Below are 23,088 nucleotides of genomic sequence, written 5' to 3'. Positions count from 1 at the left end.
GTTGTTTCCTCCACGGCGCTCTGGGGAAATCGATGTGGTAATCCCGCCGTCTATGACGCTTCGGGCCACATCGGTTTCCCGCGAACGCATGCTGCACCAGCCGCCTCTGGAAAGACCTGCGGCTGGGCAGCTCGCGCGTCCGCACACGGAGAACCGTTCCCAGCTACTTCCTGCCGGTCAGCCGCTTCAGGAGGTTGGGAACGGGAACCGTGTAACACCCGACGCCAGCCTCGAGAGGCTGGTTCCCTTAGTAGATTATCTCGGCGCATGGAAATGCCTTCCGAATATTTCTACATGGGTCCTGCGTACTGTAGAAAAGGGGTACAAACTGCAGTTCGGTTTTCCTCCTCCACAATTCAGGGGGTTATACTGGACAGCAGTGATACCCGAGCAGGTTCGGGTAATGGAACTGGAAGTAAAAACTCTTTTAGCGAAGGAAGCCATAGAGCGTGTTCCTCCGCTGGAAAGAGAGTCCGGGTTCTACAGCCGGTACTTTATAGTTCCCAAAAAGGATGGAGGGTTGCGTCCGATTATAGATCTGAGGGTTTTGAATCTGTCTCTAAGGAGCTTCAGATTCAAAATGCTCACCATTCCCATGATCGAGAGTCAGATCCAGTCCGAGGACTGGTTCGTCACGATAGATCTGAAGGACGCGTATTTTCACATCTCCATCCTCCCATGTCAGAGGAAGTACCTGAGGTTCGCTTTCGGGGGCGAAGCGTACCAATATCGAGTGCTTCCCTTTGGCTTAGCCCTCTCCCCACGCACGTTCACGAAGTGCATGGATGCAGCTCTGGCTCCAATGAGACTTCAGGGCATCCGTGTGCTGAATTATATCGACGATTGGCTCATACTGGCCCAGTCGTACGAAGTGGCGGTTCGGCATCGAGATGTCGTTCTGAACCACATAAAGTGCTTGGGGCTGAGACTCAACACGAAAAAGAGCGTGTCGACGCCGTCCCAGAGGACAACGTTCCTCGGGGTCGTGTGGGACTCGACGACGATGCGGGCACAATTGTCTCCTGCGCGAGTCGAGATCATACGGGCGATGGTCTCAGGAATAAGGCTAGGCCACAGCATCACTGTGAAGCACTTTCAGAGAGTGCTGGGGCACATGGCAGCAGCGTCCAACGTAATACCTTTTGACCTGCTGTACATGAGACCCCTCCAGTGGTGGCTGAAAACCAAGGGGTTTTCCCCCAGAGGGAATCCTTTCCGTATGATCAGGGTAACGCGCAATTGCCTTCGTTCCCTAGTCATATGGAAGAAACCTTGGTTTCTGTCCCAAGGGCCAGTGTTGGGAGCGTCCTGTTGCCGGAAATCCGTTTCAACAGACGCCTCCCTCACTGGCTGGGGCGCGGTCATGGACGGCTACTTTGCGAGGGGCCCATGGGAGGGCCGTCGTTCCTCCTGGCACATAAATTGCCTGGAGATGATGGCGGTCTACAAGGCTCTCAGGAGCTTTCTCCCGCACCTCCGCGATCAGCATGTCCTGGTACGTACAGACAATACGTCTGTCGTGGCGTACATCAACCGCCAGGGGGGTTTGAGGTCGCGCTCTCTTCACAGTCTAGCGAGCCGAGTCCTCCTGTGGACCCAGGGGAAACTGTTGTCCATCAGGGCAATGTATGTCCCGGGGGTCCAAAATCAGGGAGCAGACATCCTGTCGAGGCAGGGGCTGAGGCCCGGGGAGTGGCGACTCCACCCAGAGGTGGTGGAGGCCATATGCAAGAGGTTCGGCCCAGTGGAAGTGGATTTGTTTGCGTCTCGAGAGACGTCCCACTGTCCACTGTGGTTTTCCCTCACGCATCCAGCTCCACTGGGGCTGGATGCCATGGTTCAGACGTGGCCGAGGCTGCGTCTGTACGCATTTCCCCCGATTGCTCTGCTCCCGGGAGTCCTGGAAAGGGTCCGTCGACAGGGGGTCAGTCTACTTCTGGTAGCACCCCGTTGGCCGACTCGAGTTTGGTTCTCGGATATCATAGCTCTGCTAGCAGGTCAGCCGTGGGAGATTCCTCTGAGGAGGGATCTCCTATCTCAGGCGGCGGGTACTATATTTTACCCCCGCCCGGAGATTTGGAACCTATGGGTTTGGCCCCTGAGGGGACCAGGTACATAGAGGCTGGCCTATCGGCGGAGGTGGTAGAGACCTTACTCAGTTCCAGGGCTCCGTCTACGAGGAGACTGTACAGCCTCAAGTGGAATGTATTTTCCACTTGGTGCAGAGAGCGTGAGGTGGACCCAGTTAACTGCCCAGTGGCTTCAGTGCTGGAGTTCCTCCAAGATCGCTTCTCTGCAGGGCTTACCCCGTCCACACTCAAGGTGTACGTGGCTGCCATTGCGGCTTTCCACACTCCTATGGGTGATGGGCCTCTGGGTAGGCACCAGCTGGTTGTACAATTCCTCCGTGGGGCTCGGAGGATGAGGCCTGCGGCTCGGTCCAGAGTTCCAACCTGGGATCTGGCAGTGGTTCTCGAAGGATTGGCTGAGGCCCCCTTCGAGCCATTGGAGTCGGCTGGACCAAAAAATCTGACCCTTAAGGTGGCTTTTCTCCTTGCCATAACCTCTCTTAGGAGAGTGGGAGATCTCCAGGCCTTGGCGGTAACGCCGACCTGCCTGGAGTTTGCCCCGGGAGGAGTAAAGGCCATCTTACACCCTAGGCCGGGCTACGTGCCTAAGGTGCCTTCCAGGGTGGTCAGGTCATTGGTCCTGCAGGCATTTCATCCTCCGCCTCATGTGACGGCGGAAGAGGGGAGACTTCACCTACTCTGCCCGGTTAGGGCTCTAAGAGTTTATCTGGCGAAGTCTGCACAGTGGAGGAGATCACAACAACTGTTGGTGTGTTTTGGTTCACCTAAGAAGGGATTGCCTGCGTCTACTCAGACAATCAGTAACTGGATTGTCCAGGCGATTACCATGGCCTACCAGGTGCGCAGTTTGCCTTCACCGGTGGCCGTGAGGGCTCATTCCACCAGAGGCATGGCCTCTTCGGTGGCCCTTCTTTCTGGGGTCCCCTTGCAGGATATCTGTGAGGCGGCCGGGTGGGCTACCCCACACACTTTCATCAGGTTTTATAGCCTGGATCTCCCTACGACGCCTGGTGCGAGGGTGCTCCAGTCCTAGCTGTGCCCGGTCTCCGGCTTCACACTAGGGCAGGTGCTACCCTTCGGTGTGGCCTAGTGGGTACTCGTTCCCCAAAGCGTCGTTCCGATGCAGTGCGAGTTCCCTCGAAAGGGAACTGCTCGGGTTATGTATATAACCCTTGTTCCCTGAGAAGGGGAACGAGCACTGCATCCCGACGCCACACCTCGGCGCGCCTGGAGCGCATGCTTCAGAGCAATTACTACCGCCATTACGTTCCAGCTCCCCTTTTATACTTCCGGGTATGCCGTCACGATGACGTCATCACGCACGCCAATCGGATTGGCCTAGTTGGCATTCTGGTTTCAGATTCGCTGATGCTAAGGGAGCATCCCCAAAGCGTCGTTCCGATGCAGTGCTCGTTCCCCTTCTCAGGGAACAAGGGTTATATACATAACCCGAGCAGTTTTCATTCTGTTAATGAGGCTTTTTCTCAATTGTGATATCAGGACAGTTGCATCACACAATTATTGTATGTATGAATTGAATTTTTAATGTATTTTTGATATCAAAGATATCATAAAAAAAAAAAACACTTCAGTGTAGTGATATACAGTATGGGTCAGAATCAGATTCACTAGTGCATTGAGAAAATTATAAATAGTGTATTTCTGACATAACAAATAGCCACTAATGTATTGCTACCTAAATTTAGTCAATGAAATGAAAAACATACTCATCATAGAGCAGACTTATTCAGGTCATTGTACGTGTAAAATCACATTTGTATGTATTTTTGGATAAATTAATAGATCTTGGCAAAATAAATAAATAAATTATGACTGTGTGCACACAACTTTGGAGAGAAACAACAGGAATATGATGTCCTGTGTGCTATACTTATTCCCTCATCCTAAGCATCAAAAACTTTCATAAAATGGAACGGTTGATACTTTAAACTCTTTTCTACTTTCTCACACTGACCGCTGTCCTCTGCTTGTGTTCTCCATTTAAAAAAATGAACCATGTCTGCCCACGTATGTGTGGTAGTTAGAGAGATATTGCTCCTCGATAACAGCTGACACTTTGACATTTTGCTAGATGAGATTCTGAGTGTTTACACATACAAATTTGTTTTGTACCCTCACCCACATTCAAAAAATAGCATGGATTTAAATTAATATGACAGCACATCAAACTGGCTAATAATAAACATTAAGAGGACAAACCATTTTGCCTCATTTTATTCAAAATGACCACTCAACAAGACAGAGAGACAGATGGATAATTAAATTGTCAAGCAGATGGCAAGACCCTCTTGGATACCTGATAATTTCACCATTTTGACCCTCTCACAAGCCTGTGGACAAAATCTTGTCATTTCACGAGAGGCCATATGGAAACTCCCACTTTCACATCACCCATTAGTTCATTGATTCAGTGACAGTTTGTTCTGTCTGTCGCTCTGCTAAGCTGACGGGCCACAGAGCCGACTGTGTCTGGCATGACTGAAATTGGTCAGGTTTGCTGTGCTTATGTAAAGGCTTGGAAAAATGTCACAGATGCCAGAGGCAGGTCTTGCTCCTAATAAAGAAGGACGGGGGAGTGCAGCAAGTACTGAGGTCTGCATGACAAACGTCACATGGACCCTGCACGCACACACGTCACAATCGAACGATTGAACACGGGACATGTGCTTTCTAGGATACACGGCTGCTTACAAAAATCTTGTTCATATCATTTGTGTATTAACATTGGTTTCATATGGCTTTGAAAAACTTGCACTTGAAAAGACAAGTTTATTTTATTTTTTTAAATGGACGTGATGTAACCATCATATAAAAAGTAACATTTCCCCAACACCAAGGATGGGTAACTGGTGGCCCCGCAATATATTTAATGGCCTCCTGAACCATATTATATTCTGATAAATTTTAATACATTTGCAAAGTGAGCCAAATAAAGATTGCTTTCAGATTAGGATGTTAATTCTAACCCCAACCAGGAGAGCTTGTTAGTTCCTGCCAATAACCATATAATTACAGCGTGAGCATTGTAGGATATGCACGCTAATAAGAACGTTCACCAAAATGAGCAAAAAGAAAAGAAAATTTGACAATACAAATCATGTTTTTTAGTAAAGATAGGAAACATATCTTTTTACAGAGTTCAATGGAGCACTCATGTGTTTGGTTTGTTTGAAAAACAATTAAATCACCATTACACTACTGCTCACAAAGAGAAGCATGAAAGATAAACTGGTGATGCCAGAGTTAAAATACATAATCAACACCTTTTTGAGTCAATTGTGCACTAGCAGGAGGGGCCACAATTTTCTCATGAAATGAATGATATACATGTACTAAAATGAAGGAAAAAAATCCTTTGCATGTTTTGCGTATAGACGACAACATTGTGAAAACGACCCCCGTTCACACAGACCCGGGAAAACGAAACAAAAAAACGCAGTTGTATGCATGTCAGGCCAGTAGGTGGCGATGTTGACACTTTGTAAAGAAACACTACGCGCCTAAAGAGTGGTGCAGGTATGACGTCACTTTGTAGGCCAACCGGCACTTAGCATTGCACTGGTTCCCTCGAGAAAAACCCAATAGGATTTCCCTATAGGCTTTTCGATTATCGATAAAAACAAGCTCTGTGATCAACAGAAGTTTATGATACTTACACGTTTTGTCCATCAAGATATTTATCACAGATGAACACAATTTTTATGAATTTAGAAGCCTAAATGCAGTCGCCAGAAGTAAAAAGCTAAAGGTAGGCTATAAACCGGACTACACCACAGTCGCTCGATTTCGACGTCACCATCACTAAGCTTCTGACAATGCTTCCAGTTATCTCAAAAATGTTCCCAGAAAGTTTGAGTTAGAATAGTTTATAAGAGCACAATTATAAGCATAATGAGGCTGTAAAAGTGGACTGAGGTTACCTATTTGGCGTGATTATGTTTAATCTCTTTGACAGCCTCTGTAGTCCCATTTAGCCACTTATTAGTTTTTCAACACACGTAACAGCGTCAAAAAAAAAAAAAATCATGAGTGGGGTAATACTGATGTATTTTATGTCTGATGTATATTTTATTATGAATAAAATGTGAAAGTGTTTTGAGTTTGTGTTCACCACAGACCTTATTTCAGCCATTTAACCAAAATCCCATTTAAAAAATCCATTGACTTCCACGTTTTGCCTACAAAGTGATGTCATACCTGCACCACTCTATAGACTGAACACGTAATACACATGCACATGACGTCACCAGTTTCAAAAACGTGCACTTTGAAAGTCATTTTCAAAAGTTTGCGTTTTCCGGCCCCCAAAACGCTGTTGTCGTATAAATGAACAACAACCAACATACACGGGGAAAAAAATCATTTTCACTTATGATTTTGTGCAAATTTACAGGCAATGCAACTGAGATGTTTACATTTGCTTGTCAATTGACAATGAAGTTGCCACTTGAATTTGCATTATTGCACCAGATTAATAGTTGATAAAATCTTTAAAAACTCTTTGCATTAATTGTACATTGATTTCTCTCAAAAAGAAAATTGAATAAGACAGTGTAAAATGTGTTGATTAGTAATCTGGCCCCTTCTTATAAAAGGAGAAAAATGCTGGCCCTCGTCATTATCAAAGTTGCCCATCCCTTCCATACACTTTAAATACAGGTGAATGTACTATTATAGTAACTAGTATTATTTTCACTAGTTATTTATTTATATATTACATTTGTTTCCATGTAAAAACTGAATTATTAATTAATAATTATCATTACATTTGTAGGGAGCAGTGTTCTTTTAGTATCATTGAGAGAATATTTTTTATTAATATTTTGAATTCGTTTTTCCTTTTCATATTTTAGTTAAAACATTTGTAATTTTGTTGTGTGTTTTTGTCTTTTTTTATATAAAAAAAAAAGTTATTATTTCTTTTTAGTTATTTCAGTTTTAGTTATTTAAAGGTCCCGTTCTTCGTGTTTTTTTGAAGCTTTGATTGTGTTTACAGTGTGCAATATAACATGTGTTCATGTTTCGCGTGTAAAAAAACACAGTATTTTTCACACAATTTACTTATCTGTATACTGCTGTTTCCACTGTCCTAAAAACGGCTGGTGATTTCCTTGTTCTATAAAGTCCCTCCTTCAGAAATACGTAACGAGTTCTGATTGTGAATGCGGTTCCTGTGCTGTGATTCGACCACAGCTTAGCGCACGTGAAAGCGGTTCCTGTGTTGTGATTTGACAGCAGTTTAGCGCACGTTGGAAAGGTCACGCCTCTTAACGGAGAGATGTATGCGCTCAATAATCTCTACAGCGTCCCTGGGAAAGCCAAACAAAGGTGATTTGACACCTGGATGAAAATAACAGCGTCTCGACGACATGGCGATAAACACACTCAACGCAACAGTTCCTTTTCTCCACGCGACCGTCCGCTTCTCCACGTGGGACAGCAACAAGACCGCGCCCCCTTTTTCGCGTTTCTTTGTGGGCGGAGGTTAGTCTGTTCTACTGCTCTACTGACGTAATTAAAGCAGGAAGTACCAGGATGTAGTCCAAGCCAGCCGTTCGCTGTAGGCTTTGAAAGGGAACTTCTGTTAAATAAAATATCTCGCTTGGCATTGAACTTTGAGCTTTATAATTTTACAGGTATTATTTATGCTCTAACAGCAACATTACACACTAACTAAAGTTTGAAAAATGGAATCGCGAAGAAGGGGACCTTTAAACAAAAATGAAAATGAGAAATGTTTCCTTAGCCTCAAGCTAAAAAAATAAAAATAAGTTTAAGGTTTTGTATGCAGGTATAATAAAAATGTATGTACTTTATTTCAGTTAGAGTTGATTGTATTTCCAGTGAGTGAATTTCTATTTAATGTTTTTAGTTTATATAATAACTCTGGTATATAAGGAGTCACATCAAATGACATTTTGCAACCTGAACTAACCTTAAAAGATGAACATTCAAGTCAGTGTATGTATGAATTGAATTTAAAAATGTATTTTGATATCAAAGACATCATAAGAAAAAAAAAACTTGACCCATTCCCTGTAGTGATATATACAGTATGGGTCAGAATCAGATTCACTAGTACATTGTGAAAACTACAAATAGTGTATTTCTGACATGATAAACAGCCACTAATGTATTGCTACTTTAATTTATGCACACTACTCTCCCAACAAAAGCTTAGGGGGTCGACTTTTCCAGCGCAGTCCTGTCATTATAGCTTGCAACATGATTGACAGAACAAAACAGAACAGGAGCTTAAGTGGCAGTCCAGCCGTATATTTTCTTCACATTACAGCAAATCATTTACTCGCTGCCCCTGGGCAAATGAAGAACCATGCAAACAAAATTGAAACAGGACGGATTCATTAGATTAGTCAAAGCGGGGTCTAATTCACACAGTCATCCTCCTCACTCACTTGAGGAAATATCCATCTCCTAGTCGCAGCCTAAGTCGTGCGTGTCTCAGTGCTGTAAACAATTATTTTTTTATTCTGTATCTGCTCTGAGGTGTAATAAATGAGCTTTTACTCCTCACATCCATCACAAACCAAACAAACAGGAATGGATGGTGTGATTTCAGGCTATGGCTAAGCTTATAGGCATCGTTTATAGTGCATCATTAAACAGATGGTTTATCATCAGAATAGCATACCAGACAAAGCATAGCTGATGTTCCACTGAGAAATTTCCATAGGTAATATAAATGAATCACACTCCTAAAAATAAAGGTCCTTTATTGCCATCTACGGCAAACTTTGCCACCATGGATGACCATTTTTTTCACTGAACAAACGGTAATTTAGATTATTCACTTATTATTAACTGATCACTGAAAGGTTCTTTAGGGAACCAAAATGGATCTTCTATGGCATTGCTGTGAAAACTCTGTTTTGGAAACTTGAGTTGTATAATAATAGTATCAAATAAGACTAATCAAGACGATGATATCATCAATAAAATCAGGCTCAGAAGAAATGCATAACTACTGTAATGTTTCTCCTCCCATGTCCTGTTGCAACAGGTCCATCGTACCGTCGAGGACCTACTCCAGGATTTAATGGCCAGGAAGAACTTGCACTTATTCACTCTACTGTAAATAACACATGATTTCCAATGAGAATCTAAATTACATAAAGAGGACATCTGCAGACATAATTATGTCCCTATTTTTCTAAATATATTAAAGAGAGACTTCACTATCTTGGAAATGAGATCTCTTGAAGGTTTCAGGTGATGATGAGGTGCTGATTCAGATCTCCAGGCAGAGATTTGAGACAATGGCCCACGTGTACTAACAAGACAGAGTGGAGCATGACAGACAAAAAATGTACTATAGAAATTGTATTTTTAAGATAAGAAATTTTCAGTTTCAATGCTACTTTATTGCTCTTAAAACTTACATAGACAGCCTTTTGGGGCACCTACTTGCATTCGTACATGTAGCCTACTAAAAATGATGTACTAGACAGCTCACTAGGTTTGAGCCTATACATTTTCAAATGTTACTGAAGATGTATCAGACACAGAGACTCGATAATGCTGCTTAAACATTAAATGAGACATAATTTACACGCTTTCTTTCTTCTGTGGAACAAAAAATGAGATGTAAGGCAGAATAAGCCTCAGTCACCATTCACTTTCATTGGAAAAGATGCAATGAAAGTGAATGGAACAGACTGCCTAACATCTTTTGTGTTACCCTGAAAGGAAGAAAGTCATGCAGGTTTGGTACCGCATGAGGGTGAGTAAATGATGATGACAGAATTTAATTTTTAGGTGAACAATTCCTTTAACCTTTTCTCTGATTGAACAGTTTATTATTGTAAACAGAGTACAACAGATGAAAAATGGAAAAGAATTTCAACTCATTTATATCCACAGACAGTTGCAGTGCACCTGTTTTCGGAAGACTTTATATTGAGATAATATGATATGACTGTTCTTTCTTCACATAATTATCTTAATTTGATCAATATCATCAGTGTGAGGTAGCGCAAAAAAGTAACAGACACTTCAAGGCACACGCGCTTGACACAGACATGCTCTTACCTTCAACAGCCCACACAATCCGTGTTATCCATAACAAACGAATTATATCCATAATTGCCGTAAATTTGGGCATTTTACTGTAAAGACCCAGAATATTCATTGAAAACTTGTCCGGCAGGCCATCTGTGAACACACTATGATCACAAGCTCTCGAATAAACACCATCGGACTGGAAGAACTAAAGCAAGTTTGGACGAAACCAATGAAACGCAGACGAGGGGGCGGGAATGTGTATGACAAGAGTGATGCTCAACTAACGTGATAATCATAGTGTCTGCAAGATTAATAATTAATAATAAAGATTAATAATAATAATAATAATAATACATTATTATAATTTAATTTAATACAATTTAATAATAATAATACATTGTTATGTTGTTATGAAAGCTAATATTTATTAATTAATTTATTATTATTTATTAATATTTATACAATAATCATACTTTAACAAATCCAAACAAGCAAAAAAACAGACTATCTCTGAAAATAATAATTAATTTTAAAATCTTTAAAAATCTAGACCGTGTTTTTCAAATTAAAATCAAATTATGTATTTATAGTTATCTTTTCCTATATCTGTTAGCCTAGCAACTGGTAACATACTATCAAGATAACATCAGTCTATTAGAACAAACAGCAAAAAACAGCAAAAGACTTTGTGTAAGCATTTAAATCAAATAAATAAATATTTACTAAGACATTTAAATTAATAGCATTCTCTTTTCTTTTCTTTTTTTTTGGGGGTGGGGGGGGGGGGGGTGGGTGTACACAACTCAAGCCATTAATTCATTCACTTGTTTGATCAATTTGAATTTATGTTATACCAACAGTGCCCCCTGGAGTTTATTCTGTCTATGTGAGGTGAGTGAGAGTGGGGGGTTCAGTGATCATCATCTATCAAATAGTTCTCTAATCCCTTGAGTCACTTGCAGTTTTATCATTTTGAAGATTACAAAACTGACAGATCCCACAAGGGGCTGGTGTGAAGAAGACAAACGGCCTCGTTTCTCAACACCACTGCTCGTGATCTTTGACTCCCATGTGAGAACCTCCATGTGGTACTTCAGCCCTCATACATGGATTAATTTATTCACCCAGTGACATTAATAATATCATTTTGGATTCTGGAGAGTGGAGCTATTAATACATGCACGGTATAAGTTTTTCACAGCAGACAAAATTTTTTTTTAAATGTTTAAAAAAATAATAATAATTTAAAAATATCTGTCAAAACATAAATAAAAACATGATTAAAATGAACACAGTTTTTAAATCACTGATACAATCATTTTTATATATTTTATTTGATTTAATATAAGAGAATTTTACATGCAAATTTGCTTGTATCTAAAAACATACAAGTGAAGAGGAAAATCATAATGAGTAAAATAGAGCATGATTATACAAATTTCTGTAAAAATCCAAAAAAATCCAACTGGCATACAACAGAGCAAGAGCAAGAGAGGGATAGACCACCGGAAAAGGGAGAGACGGGGAGTTAGGGAAAGAGGGAAAGAGGGAGAGGGTGAGAGAGGGAGGAAATAGAGCAGAAGGATATGGAACTGACATAAAGGAATCTAGGATAATTCAGGCTCAAGATGAGTGAGGACAGCAAAACGGCAGACTAGAGAATCCAGGGGTCGTTTCCATGGAAACCTTTGCCCAGGGAGATTGGCGACCCTCCTGTCTACTAATGCTAGCAGAGCGAAGATTGTAGGTCACATATGGCACCAACAACCCAATCAGGTCTAATCTGTCTTGACTTGTGGGTCATGAATTGAACCATGAAAATGTTTTTTACTCTGGCTCATATCACTGCTTGTGTGTGCGTGTATGTATACATATATATATATATTATATATATATTATTCTAACTGATTATTGCATGCATGTGTGTTTTTAATAAGAGAATAAAAAGGTCCTCATTTCTACTACCAAAGACAAACAATGGGTATTAACATCATACGATTGCATTCTAAAAAATACAGCCGGATGGTGACTAAAATGCATCATTCTGCTTAATATGAATTAATTACATCTCACTGAACTTATGTAAATGTTCATTTATTTATTTTTGGTTTCAGTTGGAAACATGCCTAGTATTTTATCTTTCGCTCCTCTTATTTGTGTCAGTGGTTGCTGCGTTATACTGGAAAGTGACCATGTGTCTGTCAGGCCCCAGTGTTCAGTCATATCATGACATGGATGGAGGTCTGAGCCAGTTTGCTATGTATGTAGTGGTTTGGAAAATATGGATATGTGTATAGCCTATGTAGAAATAAAAGATGATTTCTTGATGGTTAATTCCATTGTTACCTTCTTTGTTGTGGGTAAAAGAACGTTGTGTTGCTGTTATTATTGCCGAGAGTCAATTAAACATTGCCGGAGCTTGCAGCCAGTGTTCCTGTCTCACAGCATTTCTTTTCTTTGCTTTTCTTCCAGCGTTTCTTTTAGCGTTTCTACAGTGCCAGCAAGTGTTGATCATTCAACACTGACAATCACTCCCATAATTTCATTAAAAGCATGCATGATGAAGGTCAATAAATACATCAATATTTTGTTTTGTTTTACTCTGTTTGCTCGTTTCCCTTTTCCTATGTTCCCTAGTTAGTTTCCCTGGATGCTAATTAGTTCCCACACACCTGTTTCTGTTTTACTCAATATCTCCCTGATTTATGTACCCTCAGTTTTTCTAGTTTCTTTGTCCAGTATTGTTTATGTTAATGTGTAGTTGTGATCCTGATACCTTTGTGTTCTCTTTTCTTATTAAAAGACTCTTTATTTATCTTTGATTCATGCGTGTTCATCCACAAGCGACTATATAGTGTGTGTGTGTGTGTGTGTGTGTGTGTGTATGTGTGTGTGTGTATGTATATATATATATATATATATATATATATATATATATATATATATATATATATATATATATATATATATATATATATATATATATATATATAATTTTTAATAATATAAATTAACATAATAATGTGTTATTTTAATAATGACTATATATTTATATGACTATATAAGATTATATATTTATTATAAAACATTATATATATATATATATATATATATGATTTTTTTTGTTGTTGTATGTATGTAGTAATAATAATAATAATAATACAAAAGTTCTGCATGCTGAATACATTCAGATCAATGTTTGTATCAGTAACTCGGCACTGAAGTCTGAAACTGAGCGGCTAGGGTTAGTGCGTCTTGCTCTGAACTCTACCATGAGAGCACAGACCCACAAAATACACTCTTTTGTGAGAGTAGAAAAAACATGACATGACACCCCACTGTGCCATTTCGGTGGCTTCTGATAGTAACACGCACTGATACGGGTCTGGCTCTCTAATCCTGTTGCTCTAAATTGGAAAAATTGACCTTGCTCAGCTCACAGAGGTGATTCAAATTTGCTCTCTTTGACATTTCCAGGACTTAGCAGAGTTTTCTGTTAAGATGAACAAGGCCTGGAGGATGAACAAATATTTCATGAGTAATTTAATATCTGGAGCAAGCACATGGTCCCCTGTGAATTAGTCTCTGAAAATAGTAGGACGGTATCAGTTGAATTCAAGATTGGAAAGAAAGAAAGAAAGAAAGAAAGAAAGAAAGAAAGAAAGAAAGAAAGAAAGAAAGAAAGAAAGAAAGAAAGAAAGAAAGAAAGAAAGAAAGAAAGAAAGAAAGAAAGAAAGAAAGAAAGAAAGAAAGATAATGGTCTGGAACATAAACTGTTCCCCCATCCCACACTACTACAGTTAGGTGTCACACAATTGATTTTGTCAGGTATAATTAACAGCTTGACATATGTTTATGTTATTAGATATGGGATTGTGTGGGCCCAATAAAACCAGCATGGAGCAGTCACAGCTTGTGCGCAGGCTGATGGTATTGATCTCACTATCAGTTTAGACACGGAGCCCGAGGGAAAGCAACTCTCTGCCTCACTTCAAAACCAAGATGGCCACCAGTCAATAATTCTCTTTTATGGCACTGATATCCATCCACTTCATGCCTGATTCATTATTGAATTGGCTTCCAGGCACATAAACATCTGATAATGTGTCAACAAGCGTTTCTCAATTTCTTTAGAATCATCATTAACTGCTGTGAGTTGCCCTCTGATCTCTAATGTGATGTAGAAACATGCATTTTCTGTAAAGCTGCTTTGAGACTATATGTATTGTGAAAAGCACTATACCAATAAATGTGAATTGAATTGAAGATTAAATTGATGGAGTTTTAGGGACAAACACAACAGAAACACATATCCAGTAGAATTTGCTGCCCTCTTGTGACAATTGTTACACAAAATAATGTTCAGCCATTAAAACCATACTAGATATTGTTGTTTCACGAAACAACAAGTGACCTTTAGCATGTAACACGTTTTAAATGTTTTTTTTTTAAATAAATAATATTTGAAATATAAATAAAACTACTTACTCAAAATATGAGAAATAACAATCTTTCATACTAACCTATTAATTATGTGCATATGGTGTTTTGCATGATTGATTAACAGCATTTTACTTTAAATATTAATATAAAAATATCTAGAAAAAATAAGATTCAAACAAAAAAAATTACATTAAAGGCCTATTATACAGAAAAAAACTATAAATATTTTTTTAACAAGGCATGAACAAAGAAAAGTTATTAGGTAAAATTAAAAATATGTTTTATATATATTTTATATATATAAACTGATTAACAGAATGGATGTGTGAAGACACGAGTGCGGCTTTAAAGGAAGAGATCTTCAGATTATGACGCACAGGCCTGCAGTTGGCTGAGAGGAAGCTGAGAAGTTAGTGCACGGGTTATTGTAAAGATTAAAGCATGGCTGGTGAGGGGCTGGTAAGCTCTGGTTATGTCTGTTATCAGCATTAATGGAATTCCACTTTAAATGTTTTTTTGTTTTTTGTTTTGTTTTAAAGAAAAACAAGTCTCTGTGTGGATAGACCTATCATTTGGGAGATATACAATGTGTCAGGAAGAGTAAACCCTGTGGTAAAGGAGTATACCTTGTGGTAAGACATTTTATCATTTATCCTACTGAGAATATTAAATCTTACAGTAGAAAATATATTTGAATCAATGTTTTGAGTAGTATACACAATGCTGTTGTTTCATCATGCTCATAGAAAATATTGCAATCATCAGTGTAATTTCTTTTACGATTCTTGTTAAAGATTAAATATATGTATATATATATTATAGATACGTGACTAGCCTATATGTGAAGTTCTTCAGAAGGTTCCGTCTGTGAAACTGTCCTTTCTCTTTAAGCCTGCCAGAGAAGGAGACCACCAGACTGCAAAGATGAAAGTGAAATGGACAAAGTTGGGAATGGTCTTCTTTCTGCTTCTCTCCTTTGTAATGACGGGCTGTTTCATTTGGCAGTACAGGCTTCCCAAAGCAAAACCAGGTAAAAACTGCCCAAATTAAAAATGGCTACTATTCTGTAGAGAGATCCAGCAAGTGACCATCAAACATCATGAATGAATGCTTATAAGAAATTAGCCACTTGCTCAAACCAATAGAAAATCATGTTTTTTGGGGTTTTTTTTTTAACTTAGTGGGTAGAAGTGCCTAGACAACATTCACAGCATTCGGGAACATCCTTACATTTGGCTTTTCGATCTCCTTATGCTTAATTAATCATTTGCAGGAGTTGGCTATGGATTAGAGCTCCACATACTGGCTTGTAGATTACTGTGTGCTGTAAAGCCTGATTATCACATGGGGGAAGGGAAAAAGAACTTTGTATAAAATACATGATTATGGCCCAAACACCCACCCCCATCCTCCATTACATGTCGAATGTACTATGTTATATAATAAGATTACAGCATTAACATGTTATCTTATGTATCATATTTGTTCTGTTATACATTCATGTGATTCACACTGAAAGTTCTTTACATATATTTTTGACAGCCATGTGATCTTTTTACTTTACAGTGTATATAAGAGTTGCAAAAGAAGTGAAAGAGGAGAAGATGTGCCCACGTTTCCCTGAGCCTGTGCCATTGGAGCACCCGATACCTGTCCTCTTGGAAGCTTTAGACAAGGTTAGACCGCCGAAGTCAAATGATGAGTAAAAATCAAAGAAGTTCTATGTAAATTCCTAGACCACTCTGATTAGAATATCATGTTTTTAAATACTGATAACCAGTTTGATAACTATTGCAAATATGATGTGCTCCAGGTGGATGTGCTTTTTAGGACCAACATTGATTCCACAAAACTGCCGGCCGTTTCTGCCATTGTAATATTTAATGACTCTATATTGTGGAATGGTAATTTTGGAAGAAAGAATGGAAGTGACCCGACGTCGCCCCCAACAAATGAGTACACCGTTTACAGGTGGGTTACAGTAGCTGTGTTCACTTATGATTTGAGTTTTGAAGCAATAAGAGAAGCAGTCCTTCTCTTGTTGCTTCGGTTCTTGGGGGTGTTCCACGACTAATTTAAGTTTAAATTATGAGTAGAAATGTAACTATCTATTCTTTTTGCGTATATGTTAAATGTATTGAACATGCATAGATATATTGAACATATACATACAATGTACCTGTCAAAATTTTAGAAACACTGCCATCTTTAAAACATTTTTTAAAAGTGGTCTCTTATGCTCTCCAAGGCTGCATTCATTACATATAAAATACAGTAAAAACAGTAATTATTACAAATTAAAAGAACTGTTTTCTGTTTGAATCTTGTAAACGGTAATTTATTCCTGTGATGTCAAAGCAGAATTTTCAGCATCATTACTTGTCACATGATCCTTCCGAAATCATTCTAATATGTTGATTTGCTGCTCAAGAATCATTTTGTCTTATTATCATTGATGACGACTGTTGTGCTGCTTAATATTTTTGTGGAAATTGTGAAACTTTTTTCAGGATTCTTTGATAAATAGAAAGTTCAATGAATAGCATTTATTTGCATTTGTTACATTTATTTATTTATTAAAAGATTTATTGAATAGAAATCCTTTGTAACATTATAGACGTCTTCACTGCCACTTCTTTTATTATTCCTTATTTATTAAATATTTTAAAATTTTCACTGTCACTTTTGATCCATTTAATGCATCCTTGATGAATAAAAGTATTAATTTCTCTCTTTTTAGTTGGAATGTCATCATTATATCCACAAAAATGCTAAGCAGCCAAATAAGCCAGATGTTAATAATAATAATAATAATAATAATAATAATAATAATAATAATAATAATAATAATAATAATAATAACAATAACAACAATAATAATCATAAATGTTTCTTGAGCAGTAAATCAGCATATTGGAATGATGTCTGAAAATAATTCCTTTGTCATCACAGGAATTAATTACATTTATAAATGTATTAACATATACAAAAATATTAACATGTAAAACAATTCTTTAAAATTGTAATAATATTTCAAAATATTACTGTTTTTACTATATTTTGATTAAATAAATGCAGCCTTGGTGAGAATAAGAGACTTTTTTCAAAAACATAAAAAATGGTAATGTTTCCAAACTTGCGCATTACCTGGAAAGGTTGATGCTCACCTCCTTGAAACTCAAATTTAGATAAAAAATACATTATAAATATTTTGTATTGTACACACAGTACATAGCTATGGGCTCTCTTTTTTCTCATTTGTTTCTTTGTTGTTTGTTATGGTTATACTACAAAAGAATTGCAAGCCTTTCAAAAATCTTCCCCACCTTGATGCTGTATAAACTTTGGGAGGAAGGAAAAGTGGATTCCCTGGATGACCCTTTGGGAAAGTATGTTAAGAACTTCACCATGAAAAACCCTCTAGGGAAAATATGGGGTCCTGACCTCAAGTCCATCTCTGACGGCATGAGCAGTAAAGAGGCTCAAGCCCACCTCTCCTCAGTTACCTTGAGAAGGATGGCCAGTCAACTGTCAGGTGAGGACTGCACAGTATTCTGCACTGCACTGACCTCACTGGTAGATTAGCATCTATATAATTAGTGCGTTCCATGTGCTGTAAAAATAAAGAAGGTGAAGCCTGTAATTAGATCAACTGTTTTTAGACAAGTAGTTTTCACGGGCCATGGTTACCCTAATAAGCTCTGTTGCCTGACATGATTAAGCAGGTTTGTCACAGACCTGGTCCTCTGGTCTAGGTCTAGATTGGAAGGAATTGCCATAGCATACTGTACTCAGCTTACACCAAGCTGATATTTATATAATGTGTCAGAAATATTGGTGCTGATTATGTTGGTACACTTAATTGCAATCAGAAATAACCTTTCATTTGTTTTAACAAGAAATCTACAATGGAATATTTTTCTGCCATCACTCATTATAAAACTATTTATAATGAAAGAGCATTTTTGCCTTGGAATATAACAATACAAATATAACTGTGCCTTTATGAGTTTATATCACAAAATGGGACCTTATGTCTTATTTTAAAAATGTTTTACCCTGAAGCATAAACATGCTTCCGTAATTTTTAGGATGCACAATACCAGCACCAAATCAGTTATCGTCTGATATTAGAGATTTTTTACTTGTATTTATTATTTAGTATTAGACCAATTTTTATATTTTGTTGTTAATGCTCATTTTCTCTATTTTTCATTAACGTTACTCATGCTGTCATCTAACGTTCAAATTTTAAAAACATTGAATTGTAATCTTTAGAAAAATCTCAGAATGAACATCCATTTTCATAATGCACATTATAATGTTATAAAATGATTGATTTCAGCTTTTAGTGTTTTATTTTTTTTTATCAATTTAGACTAAATAGTATACATTTTTAATATCTGCCATTTATCACTCATCAGTTATAACACCTAAATAATTATTGACTTGAAAATGAATATGGCTGCATTTACATCTCCAATAGTTTTACTTTCAAATTGCAAACTTCAGAATATTAAAGGGAATATTAATATTAAAGGGATAGTTCACTCAAAAATGAAAATGCTGTCATCATTTACTCCACCTCAAGCAGATTCTTTCAATGACTACCATAATAGGAAAAAACATTCTATGGTAGTCAATGGGGGTCGAGATCTGCTTGGTTACAAACTTTCTTCTAAATATCTTCCTTTGTGTACAGCAGATAGTTTGGGTGAACTATCTCTTTAAAATATCTTTATAATTACAGGTTTACCAAGGCGGCTCAAGGCGACTACTTTACTCTGGAAAGGCAACACTCAGGCTGCTGTGGATTTATTACAAGATGATGTTCTCGTGGCTGACCCTGGAACAAAGTAAGTTAGTATATAGAATTTGTATTGAGAGGATGTTTAATGAATGAGAGGTGTTGTAAATAATTGACGACAGCAGATGCAGTCTATGCACTTGTGGATTTTCCCTGGAGGATGTAATTCTAGTCCTCTGCTGTCCTTAGATGCCACTACAGCAACTTGGCCTTCTCCCTGCTAGCCCACGTGATGGCGGAAAAGGTAACAGGGATGGATTATCAGCGATGGGTGTCTGAAAATATCCTGCAACCGCTGGGAATGGAGGACACCGGATTCGAAATCACCCCACAGATAGAGGACCAGATGGCAATAGGTGTTTATTCAAGTGGACGGCCTGCACCCCTGTATGACCTCGGCTGGTATAGGCCATCTGGGCAAATGTACTCCACATCTGCTGACATGGCCAAACTGGCGATGGCGCTGCTGGGTGCATACAACCGTCAGGTTCTCCAGCCCGACACCCTCAAAACCATGTTGACGCCTCTGTTTCGCTGTGAAAACAGTTACTTTGCAGATCAAACAGGCACACCTTGGGAGGTGAATGAACAGTCGGGCTATGACGTCATACGCAAAGATGGAGATCTAGATGGTTACTCTGCCTCGATCTCCCTCGTTCCTCGCTTGAAACTCGGGTTGGTCATCCTAATGGCTGGAACCAAACCTGAAGATGAGGATCTCGTGGCCAAGGCCTACAGTTATCTCATCCCTGCCATGGAAAGTGCCTTCAGAGATGCACCTCGAGTTCTCATCCCTCCTCCGGACCCTGCTCCCTATATAGGCCACTTTACTTATAGCAACATAACGTTCTATGAGATCAAAGCAGACACAGATGGAGTGCTGTCTCTGGAGCAGTTCGGACCTCAAGTAGACACCGTGGTTCCTATGAAGTACAGAAGTTTGAAACTCAGTTATCTGCAGGATAGGGTGTTCAGGGTGGTTTTTGAGAAGGCGTACCCATGCCAGCTGAAAGTTAACGCTGCCTCTGTGTCTCTTGAATCTCAGGACGGGCAGCTCTTTAACTTTTACATCTTCAACAAAAAGGGGCTCTCACCAGGTTTTGATGTCCCAGGGTTAAACACTTATAAAGTCGCACGGATAGCTCGCAAACCGATTTTCAGCAGTTGAAGAAATCCTTTGATTATGAATTGTTAAGTAAGGTGCTCTCATTGATGAAAGTGTCAAATTCAGAGGAACTTGTACATTTGAATAAATATTTGCCTCAAGATAAGAGCTGAAAGTATACAGGATACTTTTTTCATATTTTTATTTTGAATTTTTATGTAGGCTATTGTATCTCTTTCCGTATGATCATTTGTCCCTTTTCTCAGAGGAATATCAGTACACAATTGACGACCATCTATTCATGTACAGTATGTGTGTTTCTGAGAAGCATGTCTTAATTAAAAGTAAAGTGTGTGCCTTTCCTAAGCATTTGCACCTGTGCACCGGTTTCCAAAATACCCAATGTTGATTTTTTAATTGAATTTAGAATTTACTCGTCTTTAAATGCAAACCAGCGTAAAAGGCCCACACCAAGAACGATAACTATAAGAGTTCTAACTCTATGAGAATGATGATATCAACACAGGAATGTTATATAGAACCACTCCAGCTGAGGAAGGATAAAAAACAATGACAGCCAATCAGAATCCCACCGCAGCACACACTTATAATAAACAGAACAGAATGTTATTGCACGTTAGTTTGAATGCTAAAAAAAAGCTATTGTTTTAATTACATTTAGCTATATCGTTCTTTGTGTGAACGGGCCTCATTTTATCACCTTCATTTTTATTGATAATGTAAATCTATATACTCTTACACTGTGTATGCATACTAAACAAATAAAATAATGTTCTATAAAATGTGTCCCCACATTTGTTTTGATTTATACCAGTACATTTGTATTCTCCAAAAATTGAGATACTAATAAAATACATGGATAATTCATAAATGAAATACTTTATATAAATATTATGAAGCAGCTGTAAAGAAACACTATAGTTATAGTAAGTAAATTATGTCTGTTGCAGTGACACTAAGTCAGTGCTGTTGTACAGAGGCAACCAGAAATGTGATATTAGTATTAGTTATAAAATGTTGTGGCTCAGTGAAGTTTAGCAATGGGCCCATACCAAACTGAGTCTTGGGGATACTGACAACTGGGAAAATCAAGCTGTAGCCTACATCACTGTTGACCTACAAATCTCCTAAATCAATAGGCCTGTTAGAGGACAGTTAGCCTATCATAAAATGAGCAGCCAAAAGATAACAAGACCATGCAGCACAATAAAGGTCTGCCCACTTAAGACTGTAATTATTCATCTTATAGTTTATAAACAGAGGTAATGAAGGAGGCAATGTCACTAAGGCCTTTTAGATCTTTCAAAGATGAAAACATTGTTGCCTCAAAGTGTAAAACATTATCTTGTAGGTTGTCCAAGTAAACATTTTTCATCTTGATTCTGAAATCATCCAGCAATCATTATGCAAAAAGTTGGCATTTTAAAATAAGAATGACTTTGTACATTGAAGAATAGTTTTTGTTGTTGTTGCATAGGCTAAATACATTAATACAATAAAATTGATTGTGATGGAGCTCACAATCTAGGCTATATGGAGTCATTCAGGCTGTTCATTTTATAGTAAGATTAAAAAAGTGTGTTGAAAGTGTTTTTATTTATAAGATAGCATTTTTAATCATTACTATAATGACTATAATATCAATCTCTGAGTCTAAAGTTTTTCGCATATCTCATGGGCTGAAATGCGTGTTCAGCTGTGGACGGAAGATGTCACTGTAACATCACAAATTGGGGCCAAACCGCTCCATAAACATGGGAAGGTTTTCATATTTTATATAGACATACAGAGATGGCATTTAAAAAAGCAGGTTGTGTCTGAAGCCATTCTTTTTGACTGTTACATCGTTTATAATGTTCTCCTTGGCTGACATCCAAGTAGGTTATGAGCTCCGGACCCCGCATTCCGTACTTCCGTGTACACTCGTTGCAAATTCCACTCTCCGAAGTTTCACGAAAACACCCGAAGTGAAACGAAAGGTCGGTCCGGTAGGACTGCTGGAGGCGGCCACAGCGCCATGTTGAACGGAATCATCACACTCCGTGGAGATACTCTCGTCAAAGAGCAGTTGTAAACAAGGTGTTATTCATTTTCCAAAAGGGGCACACCTGTCAAGATCGCCCTGGCAAGAAGAGGTCAACTAGATCCTCGGAAACCCCGGCCGGGGAGGGGGAACAGCCCCCCAACCTTCAGCAATGAAGATAAACCACAATAAGCGCTAGCGGCTAACTTCAGCCTGCTATTCTCTAGCTGTTAGCTCACGCTTTTTTATCCGCTCAGATACCGGCAAATCGCTTCTACAAGGCCCGGTGTTGACGTAACTCGCCAGCAATATTTTTTTACGTGCACTGTCTAGCTAATTTATTTGTAAATATCTGTAAAGCCGTGCGTTTGTTTGTATTTTTGTATTTTTTATTTGCGATGAGTTTGCCGCCGAAAGGATCTGGATCTGGACCTGGAACCGGGCCGTTACCCTCAAGCCAGCTGCGGGCCACCCTGACCACAGTACCGCCGGGGACGCCGGTGGCTCAACAGCCTCTGCCAGTGCCGCATAACGTTACACCGTATCCTTCTCTGAA

General features: G+C 38.9%; 3 protein-coding genes across 6 annotated transcripts in view; 2 read left to right on the top strand and 1 right to left on the bottom strand.

The window, feature by feature from the left end:
• ephb2a (eph receptor B2a) overlaps positions 1-10,260 on the bottom strand; it is a gene marked incomplete at both ends in the record, with an annotated part of 86,586 nt that extends 76,326 nt beyond the window's left edge. The window contains one exon of the mRNA XM_079802470.1: positions 10,161-10,260. Within this exon, the coding sequence (XP_079658596.1) occupies positions 10,161-10,260 (100 nt within the window). The remainder of the gene's footprint in view (positions 1-10,160) is intronic.
• A 4,728-nt stretch (positions 10,261-14,988) lies between these two features.
• On the top strand, positions 14,989-21,287 carry lactbl1a (lactamase, beta-like 1a). Its single transcript, XM_079802115.1, has 8 exons — positions 14,989-15,035; positions 15,116-15,208; positions 15,468-15,606; positions 16,143-16,252; positions 16,390-16,547; positions 17,873-18,111; positions 19,327-19,432; positions 19,573-21,287. Exons 3-8 carry the CDS (start codon positions 15,501-15,503, stop codon positions 20,549-20,551), a joined length of 1,698 nt encoding a protein of 565 aa, XP_079658241.1. The 5' UTR covers positions 14,989-15,035; positions 15,116-15,208; positions 15,468-15,500; the 3' UTR covers positions 20,552-21,287.
• Positions 21,288-22,288: 1,001 nt separating this feature from the next.
• The window catches only part of eif4g3b (eukaryotic translation initiation factor 4 gamma, 3b), a 44,375-nt gene continuing 43,575 nt past the window's right edge, over positions 22,289-23,088 (top strand). For 2 of the 4 annotated variants that reach the window (XM_079803711.1, XM_079803710.1), the window contains exon 1: positions 22,289-23,073. In XM_079803711.1, coding sequence (XP_079659837.1) covers positions 22,931-23,073 — 143 coding nt within the window. In that variant the 5' untranslated portion in view covers positions 22,289-22,930. The remainder of the gene's footprint in view (positions 23,074-23,088) is intronic. The other 2 variants (XM_079803709.1, XM_079803708.1) reach the window with 1 other exon arrangement.

Source organism: Gobio gobio (genome assembly GCF_949357685.1).
Source record: "Gobio gobio genome assembly, chromosome: 21".
NCBI classification, from domain to species: domain Eukaryota; kingdom Metazoa; phylum Chordata; class Actinopteri; order Cypriniformes; family Gobionidae; genus Gobio; species Gobio gobio.
This window is presented reverse-complemented; position numbering and strand designations above follow the sequence as displayed.